Genomic DNA, 17,000 nt, shown 5'->3' on the forward strand with positions numbered 1-17,000 from the left:
GCTCAAACTCTCTGTATTTCATTATACACGAATCTTACTATTAATGAGTGATATATTTCGTTATTCCTAAGTTACTCTACGGTACAATAATATTTCAGAAAAATAGCAAGTGTTTCATCAGGCTGTAACAAAATAATTCAGTGTTTAAAATAGGGATGAGCCGATACCATGTTGAACCTATAACCATACCGATGACAATACTCTTGACAGTTCCCACCTATACCAATGCTTTAAAAATTGTATTAATTAAAAGTTGTTCAAAATATTGATTAATACTAGTGTGTAAGTGTTCCACTCCAATGATATGTGTCAGTTTACAGAGAGTATTGCTTTAAAATATTAAATAATTACATCATAATATGTATTACAATATGTGTTATGTAAGCACAAAATCCAGTTTTAATCACACAACTTCGAAATTTGCATAATTCTCAGGATAATTAGACTGGAAAAGTGTCGCAACATTTTTGTGGACCAAAATAAGTTTCAACTGATACTTTCCGATACCGATATATCGGCATTGGCTCAGCCCTAGTTTAAAATGCAACTGATGGATGAAGGTTTAGCTGAGTTTATACTGAAATCTACTTGATGCTCAGAAACTAAGTCATCTTAATGAAATAAATAAAATTGGTTATATTATTTTCAAGATGTCCACTGACATTGTAGTAGTCGTACTTTTAAAAAGCAACAATTTATATTAAAACATAACAAATTATATTGAATAAGTGATGTGCTCAAAATGTCTTTCATTGTATATGATTTATTCATGTTCTTTCTAATGTCACACACATTAGAAGATTGACCTGGTTTGTTCAATATTATTAAAATTGCTACTTTTACTTTGAGACAGTAGAGTAGTGAAAATTCCCACATTGTATTTATTACTTCTACTATGCGTTCCTTGCCAAAAATGTCACATTGCATAAAATTCATGTAGCATACAGACTCGCTATCATAATTTGTCATCACTTGCCATCATTGTATGGAGCATGTTTTTTTTTTTTTTTTCAAAGTAAGACTTTTCCTCATTTATCTTGGTTCAAATGATACTTGAATAATGAGACAGGAATGCAGATTTCTGCTTGGAAAACATGAGTATAAATTGTCGGTGAGCGGAAAGTGCATTTAAGATAACTCGTTGAGCTATCCAGCTAGAGAGACATACATATTTATTGTAAATAGTTATGGATGAGATGTGTGATCCTTGTAAATTTTGAATGAGGGTGTTTTGAATTGAATCATTTGTTTTACTGTATGAATGTGAATGTCATTTCGAAATGTTTATATCAGAGTTTTTGACACTAAAGAAATGATATGTGATGCATTGTATCGTGGGTATTTATTGTTGAAGATATAATATTGGAGCAATTTGTTGTTATTTTGTTCTCATTGTGAATCAAAGAAACCTATCATTATTTACATGTTTAAATTATAATGGTAATTATAGATGTAAGTATTATTTAGTTGTTGGCCATTCCCATTAAATAAATCCCCATGTCAGAGGAGTAATTTCTTTACTTATATTAAAAAATATATATTTATATTATACAAATAAATAAAAATATATATTTTTTAATATTTGTCATAAGTGAGTAATTCGCACAAAATAAAAATATGAATCTAATTTCTTTACTTCTCCAATTTCAGAATGTAGATTTATACAGTGCTCAGAGTGAGAGTGGGATGGCCCCAGCTAACATATCCCTCTTCAGCCACTGATACAGGGTAATTTTAAATGACTGAAACAATGTTATGTGAATATTATAAATGAATTATTTAGGATAGAAGAACATGTTAGGCATCAGTGCATAGTAAAACACTCACAAGGTCAACGTTATGTACATCACAAAGATTCAATCTCACATGTCTGCTAGTATGCTCACATAGAAATTATGACTTACAACTTGTGAGTTGGCTTCAGGGCTTGTACTATATGCAATTTGTATGGCTTGATGAATATCTTCCATCTGCTTGACTGGGTCAGTTGCCACTCACAATGGCTTGGTACATGAATTTTTGAAGGCTTAAATACATGTGACCTTCCTGTATGTGCTTGCTAGCTCCAATGAGCATACACTTTCTCCTGGTCTCTAGCCATCTTGCAATAACCCCTGAATGCAGTACCCATCAGGTATATGTATTTAAACTTTGAGAGTTTCCGTATCCATTGGTGTCTAACATATTCTTCTGTCATAAATAGTTTATTTGTAATAAACATGTTAAGGTTGCTTCCAACAGCCCATAAGCACCATGCCTACCTACCGAATGCCGGCCTTGCTTTCACATGGCTCAACAGAAGTGAGCAATCATCATCATCACTTGTCGTCAGCTCCAATGAACCCCCATTTGTTGTTGTAGGTTTCCATGACTAATCTTTTGTAGTTCCTCAATTTCCTCACAATGGTGGGTGTTCACCAGTCCCATCTCTGGAGAAAAGTTATGCTTTTTCAGGAGACTCAAATCAGGGTGTGTCCTGTAGCCCAACCCCAAAGCCTCAAACTTTATACTGCACACCCACAGTGTAGGACTTCAAAGTTTCATTTATAATTACCCTGAATATGGAATAATAGGGGCATGCAAAAAATTAAAAATGAATAAGCAGCACATCGTGTAATACTGGTCAACCCTAATTCTATCACAACACTGGTATCTGTTTAAAGTGTTAGTAACATCAATCAATTCAGTGAAGTTAATATTACTTTTACGTCATTTTTAAGCTTTCTTTTCTCAAATTGTCAACCTTTAGATTATTCTCTAACAAAGTTAGCTATGTTTAGCTGGGGTGATTTGAAATTTGATCCTCTTCCATCCTTGAGGTGTTTTTTGCCTAAAGTAATAGTTAGCATAACTGTTACTTTTTAAAAGTATAGTGGAATTTACACTTACTTTTCTTTAAGTTTTTGTAGAGAAGGAAATTTTTCCCAACTTTCTGCCATAGCTTGAACTCAGTGGCGGTCCCTCCATGGAACAGAGGGAACAGGCTGTTCCCTCGTATTTGTCGTCCTTTTCAACCACTTACAATTAGCTATATATTAACATAATAAGAACGTTTCTTTCTCGCGAAATCAACGCTTCCAAAAGTAACACTTGAGGAGAAGCTTTCACCCTGGCTGGACCTTTGTACCCTCGTCCACCCGCGTCGTTTCACCCTACTCGTCTACTGCTGACCCGAGTATTTACGAACACGCGCGAAGATAAATGACCCACAGCGGAAGCTGAAACTCCAAGCTGTTCCCCCGATAGATATAGTGAATTCGCTTTTCTTCGTGTTTTTTCTGAGTTGTGGAATTTAACCGCCTGCTAGTGATAGTTTTGATTGTGGTAAGTCAATAACATTCTAATCTCATTACAAACTTGTGTCTAACATTCCTAACGAACTAGAAAAATCATCTACCGTGTAAGTGCCTGTTAAATCCTTCGAAATAAGCTGGCCATGGAACAGCTCGCATCCACCTGTTCCGCCAAATCTAACCCCGAAGTTCCAACGCGAGCAGCGGTAGGACAAGAAAGCAAGGGTCTCGAGTGTTGTGTGATAGATCAGCTGAAGGCGAAAGCTTTCAGTTCATTGAAGTTTTCAGAAAAGACAGCGGTCCTTTTATATGGCAAACCGACACCTGATCTATGTGAAGTAAAAACTAAAACGAAGTCATACACAAGACATTTTCAAACTAGCTATTATAGCTCTGTAAAATGGTTAACCGGGTGTTCGTCCAGCGGCAAATTATATTGTTGGCCTTGTTTGTTGTTTCTTAGTGAGAAGGGGGTCTGGAACGGTACGGGGTTTTGTGACATTAATAATTTCCACAAATCTAGCGGACGTCATGAAAAGAGTCAGAGCCATCTGCATGCCATTACTGCATTAAAAACATTTGGATTCACAAGAATTGATACGCAACTCGATGAGCAACGTCGTCATGATGTAGCAATCCATAATGAAAATGTAAAAAAGAATAGGCAGGTGTTGGAACGTTTGATAAATGTCACTTGTTTTTTATCAAAAAAGGAATTGGCATTCAGAGGTCACGATGAAAGCAATACTTCGCTTAATAAAGGGAATTACATCGAACTAATAAATTTGATTGCGGAATATGATGAAAGGCTTTCAAACCACTTGTCTACCGCAAAGACATTCACAGGAATGTCCAACAGAATTCAGAACGATATGATTAATTCTGTAGCGGAAGTTATGTTTAATGAAATAAAAAGGGAAATTACCCAAACTCCATTTGTTGCGATATTAATTGATGAAGCTACGGACATTGCAAGCAAGTCTCAACTTTCAACAATGATGCGCTATGTGACGAACAATGGCAAGGTTGAAGAACGTTTCTTGGGCTTTACGGATGTGAGTGGAGATAGGTCTGCAGCGGCTTTAGCTGAACATGTGTTTGAATGTCTGCTCAAATACGGCATCGGTCCAAATAAACTGGTAGCCCAGACTTACGATGGAGCTGCAGTAATGTCTGGAGAATTAAGCAGCTTGCAATCGCGTGTGAGACAGAATTATCCAGATGCTCTGTTTGTACGTTGTTTTGCGCACAGACTTAATCTGGTTCTTTCACGAGCCATAAACAATTCCAAGGACTGTAAGATATTTTTCAAAACAATAACTGGGTTCTCAGCATTTTTTTCAAAATCTTCGAAAAGATCGCAAGCTTTAGATAGAGAGGTAAAAAAACGACTTCCCAAAGTTGCACCCACAAGATGGAATTTCAATTCTAGAATCGTTCAAACAGTTTTCGAGCATCATATCATTGGAAAATTTCTTTCAAAACATTATTGACAATCCTGATGAATGGGACACTGAAACATATCTTCCTTCTCGGGGGTTTCTGGCTTCACTTCAAGATTTCGATTTCTTATTTCTCTTAGAAATTTTCAATGAACTCTTCTCTATCACTGACACTCTCTTTGAGATTCTGCAAAAGAAAGCAATGGATATCAATTACTGCTTGCACAAAATATCTGAATTTAAAGTTATTATTAATGGAAAGAGGGCAGATTTCGACATGTTTTGGGAGAAGATACGAGATAGTCATGAACTACCACCAAAAAGAAGGAGAACAAGTGATCTTGATGTGAAAACAAGTTATGTAAGGCTATATAACGAAATAGTAGATAACATTGCACATCAAATCTCTGAAAGATTTCGAGAATTAGGAAAACTTCAGTTTCTAGAACTTGTTGACCCAAGCAAATGGAGCGAACATAAAAAATGTTTTCCTGAAAGTGCATTCCATTCTTTAAAGGAGACATATGGCCAGCATTTTGATTTTTCCCGCTTGTGTAGTGAACTTATTGCATCCTACAATATAGAAGACTTCAGTGGGAAAAGTGTGTCGGAAGCAACTACTTTCTTGAAAACAACTGAGCTGAATGAAGATGGTTTTCCAGAACTTTTCAAATTGTGTTGCCTCATTTTGACTATTCCCACGTCTAGTGCTTGTGTTGAACGGTCCTTTTCCACTTTAAAAAGAGTGAAAACTTACGCTAGGAATACCCAAAGTGAAGAAAGACTATCAAATTTGTCCTTTATTTCGATAGAGAAAGACTTAATGAATCATCTCAAAAACTCACATGGCTTCTACGATGTAGTTATCGACAAGTTCTTAACAAAAGAAAGAAGAATGGACTTGATGTACAAATAAAAAGATGACACAGGTATGTTCGACAAAACATTTATTTCTCTGATCAATAAGTTTTATATTATTATTTTTTGCTTCTTGTTCATCAACGAAGTATTTTGTTTTGAATGTTTTCTTTACATTTTCATATTTACTTTATTATTATAATGGCCATATGTAAAATAAATGTGTCTAATATGTGTCACTTCTGGTAAAAAGGTAAAGTGCTCCCCTGTGCTTAGCACCACGCCATGAAGGCGTATAGGGGGTGTGGGGGTAACGCCCAACACTTTCTTGATCCGGTCATGAGTGGGTGTGATGTGATCAGCATCACAACCCTGACCACCTTTACCCCCCAGGGTTTCCCCCAGGTACCCATGTTATTCGACGCTGGGTGGGCGCCGGGGCCGCTTCCAACATTAGAAACGTTCCCGGATTTGAACCGGCCGGGGATCGAACCCGGGACGCGTTACCGACTGAGCCACCGCGGCCTCTGACAATATGTAATATATGCATCATATAGCATTCGTTATTTGATTTATTTGCAATAATTGTTGAATTTTACGGGTTATGCTGCTTTATATTAACGGACACACATACCTATGGTGAGGGTGCAAGTGAGGTGACCTGTTCCCCTGCCTGATCTAGCACTGCACCCCACTGCTTGAACTGAATAGTCTACTGAATATATCCTGCCCATTGAGAACAACATAGGATTAACACTGTTACTTATGTTTTGGATTGATTCATGAAATTGCTTTTGAGTAATTAGCTGCCTAATAAGTAGTTAAGTTGCCAATCAAGAACAAGAATTCAACAACATTCTTCCTAGATCGATTATTCTAATATGAAATTAATGTGAATTTTTGATGATGATTATTAATAAAATAAAGGGAAGAACCTGCTTGTAGTACATAAAGTAAATTTCCAAAGACTGAATTTGGTAGAATATACTTTTGTAATGTAAAGCAGAAATATTGTAATTCCTTTATAAGTCATTTGTACTAATTTTTCAGAAAAAATGCATTAAGCATAATCAAAAATGGTTTTCAACATATTGATTTTCAATACATTAATTCATACGATCATCGGTGGATTGTTGAGATCGAGATGTTGAAAACAGAATAAATTGTCATCACTTTAAAGTTAATGGTGATAGCAGCGCTTTCTCCCTCATTGACAGTTAACATTTCCCCAGGAGGCACTTTATCAAGCATTCAAAAAATCTGGATGTTGAAAACTAAGAATAAATTGTCATCCCTTTAAAGTTAACAGTAATAGCAGTGCCTCCTCCCTCATTGACACTTAACATTACCCCAGGAGGCACTTTATCGAGCATTCAAAAAACCTATCGCCTTGAAAGTCAGTTTTAACTAACTACTTTGTGCGCATCAGGTTCGGAGACACTGCCAGGATGGCTGTAGAAGGCAAGGAGAAATGCATTACGCTTATGGGAGTATTATTTTATTTGTTCTCTTGGGAATATCCAACTTCTGTTGGCATAGAAATAGATATCAACAGAAAGAGGGCAGATTGACAAGCGGAAATTAAAACTTCCATTTGATTAGCCATAACTTGGAACATGTGGAGAAATTCATATTCTCTTGTACACCTTGATTTTTTTCAGCAGCATTGCCTATTCCAACGATGTTGAAATAAATGCACACCTGGATTGAGACTTTTTCTCTTAAATGCAGGAAAATGTAAAATATGGAAATATTTTATGAAATATTGTTTTTTTGGGCTCATGAATACTGAATATAGATGTGGGAAAATGTAAAAATCAGTGTTTCTCTTTTCATTGTCTCGCATGTCATATGGCCGCCAATCATAAAACATAGTTAAGCATGAAGTAAATCTTGAAGCTTTGAATGATGAATAGATTTTCTCAGGTTATCGACCAGGTGAGTTCTGGAATGGTGTCCGAGCTTTCGAGAGAAGTGATACTACTATGTCTACCCTGAAGATGAGACTGATCTTACCTCTTGAACGATTGGATACTTTTCAAAACTCAATTCAACAGTTATTCATGTTTAATTGTAATATTCAGTAAAGTTCATCAGCTGTATGTATGAAATGTACATGGAACTAAAAAAACACCTTTACCTTGGCCAGGATTTGAACCCATGGCATTGCAACATGGTGTGATAACCACTCCACCACGGAGGTGCACTGATTTTGGGCTAAATGTCCTAATAAATATTGTTCAGTAACAACAATAACTCCAGATATGAATATTGTTTGAATTTTAAACAATAATGAAGTTTGCTCCAGCATCCTTGGTTTTAGATTTTTAGAAAAATTATATCAAACTTAAAATTAAAAATGTAATTTTACTACGTTTACGTATTTTACTAGTACTATGTTGCTTGCAATTTCATTAATTGCTGGAATGTTTATTAAAAGTAAGTATTGTCATGCCAATAAGGAAATACTCCCATTTTATGTGCTTCTTCATAAGATATGGATCAAATAAGCTTGAAAAGTAAGCAAAATGTTATGTTAAAAATGTTATGTTAAAATAAGGATGCTAGACACTTAAATATATCTATTATGTGATGTCCCAACACAATATCTTCAATACTAGCAGTTTGATTTCTGGTTGGGTCAACCCCCTCCCCATGGGGAAGTGATTAGCACAGTGCTACAATGCAAGGGGTCTCAGGTTCAAATCCTGGCCCAGTGTTCTTTGCAAGTGTCCTTTCATCAGTTTCATGTCATAACCCATCCTCATCTTCACATTTAGCCAAAAGTGGTAGAAAAGCAAAGAAAAATAGATCTATCAATCAATTCCTGGTGGGATCTAGATTTCTGGAGGTTTTTTTTTTTTTTTTTTGCTGCTCCTTAAAAAATGTAATGATGAAAACTACATTTTTATCTTCAAAAATCTATTTTAATGTTACCTTCCATTACATGCATTAGCACCTGCCATTTAATTGGAGTACACATCGCAGATATTTCTTACTTAGCTTGACGTCATTAAATCCTTCGTTGTTACTTGTTCCTTACATAGCCTTTTCAGACCCCTCATTTATCTACAAACTAGGGCTAGACCAATAATTTTACCAATTTGATAATAGCTATTTCATAATTTATGAATGGTATGCATGGATCTAGAGTTTTTCCCTGGGAGTGACAGAATATGCTGTAGATTTTTGTGAAATAGGATTTCTTTTCTAAGTTACTTGTAGTAACAATGAATACAGATAAGCTTGAAAGTTTAGTTTATGGGCAAACTGTCACAAACGTCAGAAATATTTGACCTAGAAAAACACTATTTTTGTCATCTGTTAACTTTATTGCCTTGTAATCAAAAAGTCTTGGATTCAATTGCCTCTGTCAACTAATCCCAATTTGTGTATTTGTACTAGACTTTGTTTTATTAATTTACCATCTAGAAAAGAATTGCTCAAATATTTTTTTGTTAATTGCAATATAATGCTAGCAATACTTTGTAAAAATACCTAGTCATGGCTTTTGGGAATTTCGAGAATCACATAATTTTTATTAAGAAAATGCAACTTGCTGTTGGAGAAATAGAATTTACATAAGAAATATTGGCTCCATGGAGAAGTATGCTCAAAAACACACTCAGTATTGTTATTAATTATAAGTTGGTGGAATTGTTACTGAAGAATTCATTTTAAAAATCATTATTTTTTTAAACTGAAAATAAATACATTTTACATTTTTTGCTAACATTTCTTACAATATACATAGTGATCCGATTACTCTACAATTCCATTTGATGTGACAGTATTTAGCCTTTGTACTTAATATTCACTAAAAGTGCAGATCAACTGATATTATTTGATTGTGTTTGCCTCTCCTTTTAAAATCCTTCCATTTTTAAAAAAACAGTTTACAAATCATGAAATTCAGTGTATCAACTTTATGCTGTGTAAATTACACAGTGCCACTAAATTTTACATACCATATATACACTATGATGTACAAATGGTTTAACACAAGTTGTTTCCTTCATTGTGTACCTTGAATTTATTTTTCATATTTTTTTGTCATGTTCTGTTGCTTTTATTATTGATAACTTAATACAAAATAGTCACTGTGTGCTGTATATGAAACTGTATATATAAACAAGACTGTGGCAATACTAGTTTAAGGGGCTCTCAAGGATTATCTATTATCCTTGGGGCTGTCTTCAGAGATTCCAAAATTACCACATATTGCAAAAAATAGAGACAACAAGACTTGTCCTGCATCATCCCCTGTGGCTTATCCAGAATTTTCCATTTGTGAGTGGGAGTCTTTTAAGTGTAAATGTGGTGTAAAAATGACCATAAATCGGACCTTTGTAAAGAATTTTCGTTGGATCATGCAGATGATTTGGAAGGAGCAGGGTTTGAAGTGAGGGGGTGGGGTATCACTCAACTAGAAAAATTTTTGAAAATCATCCCCCAGCTATCTCATTATCACCATGTTAAACCATAGAAGCAACCCCCCAACTAACCCCAAGGCTCAACCAAACATTCCCCCAGATAACATTTTCCACTTCAAGCACCCAGAAGGAGAGGAATTGTGTGGATAAATTAATGGCCTACCTTTCAGTTCCGTCTTGTGAGAAATGGCAACAGACCATTCTGGTTTGTTTAATTTTTAGATACATTTTTCTTCTCAGTGTGACCTAATAATGCTCTTTAATAGTACTATTTGCCACAAGGGGCTTAACAGAGTATGACAGCATCTATGTTGCCTAAGTTGGAGACAAGTACTGAGTGTTGGAACTGCAACCAGCACACCTTCTTCAGTATTTACCTTTTTCAATGTTTCTTTCTTCTTTGTCCTGATTAACCCAACAGTAAAATTTCAAGAATTTCAAGTCAGTCAAACAATAAACGAAATCCTTGATCACACAAGATAACAATATTCAAACTATTTTCAATTCTAATACAGCACATCATTTCCCTAGTCGTTAAGCTCATTGCTGACAACACCATGTTAACTAAAGCATTCCATTTCGTGAGAATTTCCATCTCGAAACCTGGTAAAAATACAATGTTAGTTTCTATCACAGCAAAAAAATGCCTAATAACCCTGTTAGTTGTCTTTTATTTAGATGCAGAGTGTAACACTACTAAGAAGACCAATAAACTGCTTGCTGCTTTAATCCCTTGCATCTCCAGAAGAGATAGCATTATTGTTGCTCTCACCCTCCTGATGCTTTTCTTGCTGTACCAGCGCCACTGCACCTGCTTGAAGTGCCAGGTGATTATCAAGAAATATGAAATGGACCTGGAGTGCATGCAGTGTGCATACCATTACACATCTCAGATTATGAAGATGAAGAACTCTGTTGAAGTCCTGTTGCGTAATTCTTTAGAAGCAGCCAAAAGTGAAGCCCAGCATGTCAGAAAGATTCTGAAAGAGCAAGAACTTGAATTGCTGACCACGCAAAAGAAGTTGGCAACAGCAAATTTTCAACTTGATTGCTGCAAAAAATTTGAGTTGGCACTACGGACTGCACTGGAAGACTCAAATGAGTCGAACAATCTCCTGATGGAGGAATTGGAAGCATGCAAGAAGCAATTGCTGGATACTGAAACAACCATTATGCTTGGAAGTGAAAATGTTGCAGAATCTCAAAAATTAGCCAATTGGAGCTCTTGTGGGAATGCAACCCTTCTTGATTCAGTTCTTGAAGACAAAGCGAATTCAAAATCCAAAAAAAATCGGAGGTTCTTGCGCAAGATATCTTGGTGATAAGCAATATCAGTAGTGCCTAATATCTGCATGCAACACTTTCACAATTGAAACATGAGGAAATGGTTGTGCGACTCAAGGATTAATTCTGTTTGCACACTTTCTACTGTTAATGATATTCAATAAACATACCATTTTTACTGATATGTTGCCAACGCCTTTTGTTTATTTATGATCTTTGGTACATTTACAACGTGATTCTTTATTTTCAGTAAAATTCGATTTTACTAACATTTGATTTGAATTGAATTTTGTTATTTAGCATCACTTTTCTGCCACTTGTGGCTAATCACGTGATGAGAATGAATGATGATAGGATGTAATTGATTAAAGGACACTCACGAAGAACACCCATGCCTAGGCTGGGATTCGAACCTTGGACCCTTGGATTCATAATATGCTGTACTAACCATTTTGCCACTAGGTCGGCTTTGCCAACGCTTACCAAAGGCTTTGCCTTTTTTTCAATATGCCTTCAGAATGTTACTAAATATTTATTTCAGTTATTTTATGTTGCTTTTTCTACATCTTGAGGTAAACATAATGAGCTATAAATATGAAGTTATAAATGTATTGCCTATTTTGACTGACTGTCACTGTCCTGCTAGCAATCTTCTGCATTATTAATTGTTCCAATCCATAAACCTTGTCATATTGCTCAAAACGAAGTGAATGGATCTAGTATTGGACGAGTTTTGGTACACACTTAATTTAATTTGTCTGGCAAAGACAGGAACTTTTATTCCTAGCATTGGTATTTGGTACACACAGGAGAATATTTATATTATTATGGACTCATGGTGTGAAATTCTGGGGGAGGGGGAGGATGAATAATGGGACATCTCTCCTAAATTACCTTGTAAAAGACACCTACACTAAAAAAAATTCTGTTGGAGAGGGTTATGCCCCAGCTAACAAAAAGATGTCCCACTTGTTTCATTGTCTCAATGCCCCAAGGCTCGATCAAACATTCTCCACCTCCAGCTCAAAGTTCCACTTCAAGTGCTGTTTAAAAGGCCTAAACTCTTTAGCTTCTTGTAAACGAATGTCCTGGAATGAAAATTAATGTTAATATAATAATAATAATAATAATTAAAAAAAAAGAGCGGTGTAGCACTAGACCTTCGACAACTAGATCTCTGTCAGAAGGTAAAAGATATCATGTCAAGCGAATCCACTGCTCATCGCAGGAAGATTCATTAGTCCCATCAGGAAATCTTATAACTGTATAGCTACGTACGTTTTTCAATATTTTTCTGGCCCACCCTGATGGTGTGATCGTAAAGCTGTCTCCTGGCAGGGTCGGCGGAAAGGGGGTGGGGCGAACCGTGCCACCGCCCAGAGCGGCAAATTTTCAGGGCGGAAAAATTTGAAGAGGAAAAAAATAAGCCTATTGAAAATTTAAAGTTATAATATTATATTATATTATATAACTTGGAAGTTAATATATGTCAACCCACCGTTTTGAAGGAACATATCAGTAGTCTCACTTTAAAACCACCGAGTGCCACAAGGTGGGAAAGCAGATTTGATGCCTTAACTCCGTTGAGATATCAAGTGGGAGATGTCTATGATGCGCTCCTTCAAATAATTGGCGACAATAAAACATGGTCGCACATGAGGCTCAGTGTATTGCAAACCAGTTGTCTGGCTTTACATTCCTTTGCTCACTAGTTATCCGGTATGACTTTTTACTCCACGTAATGTAATGAGCAAATGTCTTCAAAACATTAATCTACGATGTGTTAGATGATTTCTTACAAACATATTAGTGCTTTGATAAAAGCAGGAGTGATGAAAAAAAATCAAAGTTTCGGGGGCGGTGACCTGTGAGTCCCGGATGATCCAAAGATAGGCAACACCGTACAGGGCCGAAATCGAAAGAAGCAGCAGTTTCAGTATGATGAAACTGTTGAAGATCCACAAAAACGGTACAAAGTTGATTTTTATTACCTGGTCCTAGATGATTATTTTAGCTCTAAGAGAAAGATTTGAGCAGCATAAACATCATAGTAAGTTTTCAATTTCTTTTATGACATTAGTAAGCATAAAGACATGCCATCTGATCTTTTGTCTGAAAAGTGTAGCAAAACTTGCCGGAATGTTAACACATGAAGGCTACTGAATTAAAAGATGAACTAAAAGTGATTTCGGTTATAATAAAACAATTACACCAAAGGAGACTTTAAACTGATAAAGGGTCATGATTTTGCACCTAAAGTCCGCCAGGCTAAAGAACGGACTTGAGGAAACCCAGACTTTCCGCCTCCAGTTCAAGGGGGTAAAAGCGGTGTTGCTACCGGTTGCTACATGCCTGATTTTTGTCCAGTCGTCCAGGACACATCTTCCTGTCAACAAGCTTCCTTCGCTTGCATTTCAGGGAGAGGCAGGGAATCGGAGACCCATTCGCTTGCTGCACTGCGGCAACCATTAGACTTTGCCGTGCTTGGCCTTGTTGAGAGTGCCACCTGTTTCGAAAACGGCTCGAAACGAAAAATTTGGCAACGCCTCACCACGGCAACTGGTGGATCAGCGACTCATATGACCCTCCTTGGCTTATAAAAATACTATCTTCTGTCAATCATGTCTGAAACAGGCTTGCTTCCATTTTATGCAAGAGAGCATTATATAAAAAAAAATATCACATGCAGAGGTAAAGGTAAAGTTCCCTGTGCATATTGCACCATGTCATGAAGACACATTTAGGGGATGTGGGGATAGGGTCACACATATTCTCGATCTCGACCATTTTGGAGGTGATGTGATCAGCACCACTCTCCGGCTGCCTTTACCTCACAGGGTTGCCCCCAGGTACCCATTAATTTGAGGCTGGGTGAACCCCAGAGCCGCTTTATGCAGGGACAACGCAGGAAAGAGGTCAGTAGTATAAAATACGATATTACTGGAACACAAAAAGTATGACCCCCCTCAGATTGGTTTGGCTACACTTAAAACTAGGTCAAGATGCTTATATAAGCTTATTGCCTACAGTGTGCTACTCTGTCTAATCCAAGACTTTAGTAAAAAGCCCTCGGGGATTGCCTGTAAAAAGTATGACTCCCCTCAGATTGATTTGGCTACACATACAAAAAGCTGCATCTGTCAGATTGTTGTCCATAGGATTGTAAAAAATATGCCCCTCTTGGCATTGTTTTGGCTACACTTAAAACTAAGCCAAGATGCTCATATGAGCTTATTGGCTTTAGTGTAATACTCTGTAAAGTGTGCTTAAATACTTGACAGTCACTTCAGAGTATTAATATGTTAACCCGAATATTTTAATTGGGCACCAGGCTCAACTTGTATATCTAGTACTAAGACAATGCATTATGCAGAGGCTTTCTAGAATTGCTCTGTGACTCTTTGTTCCATTTCAGCATATACGACCAGTGCATGATCATCACTTATTTTTAAATTCTTATACAATTCCTCCATAGAGCATTGTATAAAGTGTATGATCTTTTTTGTTTAGATCAATCTGATATTTGACCAATCCAGCTTATTTGTTACAATCCAAAGCATGTGTCTTAACTTATATAATCCCAGTTTGTCATACTGGGATAATATGAGCTGGCATTATTCATTGTAAGAAGTCTAGTATCAAGCGTAGCATGCACACTAGGTAATTTCAAGACTGGGTAACTCTGAAACGCACCTGGCACTTGAGAAACTCAAGTCGTGCAGTAGGGTTAATACTGCAGGTTGCGTGTCAACAGTTGTTCAGTTCATTTGAGATGTGAAAGGCCACAGGGTTTTTAACATGGTGCCGTGTCGACACATCCAGCTTGTCATGTACACAGAAGATCAATGCTACATGATAAGCCTGTGCCGACATGCATTTGCAGTAAATTATTGCTTCTATAGAGCAACGTAATAGATTATTAACTTTACGACCCATCATAATTTGTCAGACACATGCGTTTCTTTTCTTTAAAAAAGTGTATAGTTTTATTAAGTATATAGTTTTTGATTTGAGCCCCAAGAAATTATATATAAATACCAAAACCAAAAAATAATAACACACTAAATATACATACAAAATATACACACTAAATATACAATGCACACTGCTGAACCCAACTGATATTTTTATTAAGTATATAGTATTTGATTTGAGCCCCAAGAAATTATATATAAATACCAAAACCAAAAATGCCAAATCAGAAATATTGTAATCAATGTGATAAGAATATATCTAGCCCTAATTGGGCCAAGCACCAACGTAATTGTGATCCTGAAAAATGCAAAATGCCCACTAAAATATGCCCAAAATGCCATAGAAAATTTTGCAAGGCATACTTCAATAGACATATAGGCTCTTGTTCTGTACAGGCATCCACATTGCCCCCACAGCCATCTACATCTGGTCTAAAAAGAAAGCTTGTTACATCCGATAATACTAGACCGGCAAAGCGATCACGCAACGCACCTTTTCGTAGTAGTTTTGACGGTCAACTTAGTGATTACCGTTTTGTATCAGAGCCAAGATGTGATATTAAGAATTTTTTAAACAGTAAAAATCCTGATATGTTAGCTAATCTAAATGCACAAAATGGCTCTTATAAGCTGTCTCTTAAATTGTATACTGAAAAAAAAAAAAGAACAAACGGTACAAAATTTACACACCCCCACATATCAGAAACTGTACCCGTATACTCGAATACAAACAGACGAAATACTAAGCAGGTTGATAGACCAATTGCTTAACAAACATTCTGAGCAGTGGCGTGCCCAGGGGGGGGGTTGGTGGGGGTTAAACCCCCCCCCATTGGTTTCGTCATTTAAAAAAATTCAAAGCAGAAATACATTTTATTTCATAAATCGCCAATATTGTAAAATGTTTACATTTGGCAATGAGAAATGTATTTGCTTCTTCAATTACTTTTGATAATATTGGAGTTGAGTTACAGCAATGCACAAGCATTCATTCATTCCTTAGTCACTGAAAAGGAAGTAGAATTTCCTTCTCAGTATGGTCAAGAAAAGAGCCGCAACCCTTGGAATGCGAACTGAAGGAATCCCTCCTCCCCTTTCTTTCACCCACGATGACCCTCTTAGGAGAATGACCCTCCCTTTCCTGTTACGACAGTGCTGCTAACTTCCCTTTTCTTTCTTTCCCCTTCTTATACCATTTATGCCAGCAGAGCAAAGTTCTGTGAGATTTGAATCACTACAATTAGTAGGCAAAGTAAGCCAAAATCTTATTTCGCACCTGGATGCATATTTATTTCAAAATATCAATAATTATAATAATAATAATAATTGTTGCAGGCAGTAGCGAGGCATGGTTTTATGAAGGAGGCAAGCGATGTTTTGTACAATAGCATGCCGGGAGGGAGGGAGGGATGCGTTATATAGCGCAACTGGCCCAGTCAGTTTCATAAACAAAATAAAAGCAATTAATATGCCAAAATATTATACGTTTTACTCTTGTGCTCTTTACAAATTAGATATTTTTTTCTCAACCAATTTCCAGCCTTCAGTTTATTGAATTTTCTTGTAACATGTGTGAAAGATCTCACTTGAATTTGTGCGTAAATAATTTAGCAGTTGCCAACACTACTGACACTACTGGTTGCTGTCAACACTGGTGACGTAATTTGAGCTGGACCAAGTTGGATGCATGTTTCAGACATTCGACCGCCCGGTATC

General features: G+C 36.5%; 2 protein-coding genes across 2 annotated transcripts; both read left to right on the forward strand.

Annotated features, from left to right (window-relative positions):
* Positions 1-5,012: 5,012 nt before the first annotated feature.
* Positions 5,013-5,651, forward strand: LOC146001344 (zinc finger MYM-type protein 1-like). Its single transcript, XM_083138659.1, has one exon. The coding sequence runs from the start codon at positions 5,013-5,015 to the stop codon at positions 5,649-5,651; it is 639 nt and encodes a 212-aa protein (XP_082994785.1).
* A 2,253-nt stretch (positions 5,652-7,904) lies between these two features.
* On the forward strand, positions 7,905-11,481 carry LOC146001251 (uncharacterized). Its single transcript, XM_083138554.1, has 2 exons — positions 7,905-8,032; positions 10,705-11,481. The coding sequence occupies exons 1-2, from the start codon at positions 7,990-7,992 to the stop codon at positions 11,346-11,348; spliced, it is 687 nt and encodes a 228-aa protein (XP_082994680.1). The 5' UTR covers positions 7,905-7,989; the 3' UTR covers positions 11,349-11,481.
* Positions 11,482-17,000: the final 5,519 nt, after the last annotated feature.

The sequence above is a fragment of the Lepisma saccharinum genome, chromosome 17 (genome assembly GCF_977018435.1).
Source record: "Lepisma saccharinum chromosome 17, izLepSacc3.1, whole genome shotgun sequence".
NCBI classification, from domain to species: domain Eukaryota; kingdom Metazoa; phylum Arthropoda; class Insecta; order Zygentoma; family Lepismatidae; genus Lepisma; species Lepisma saccharinum.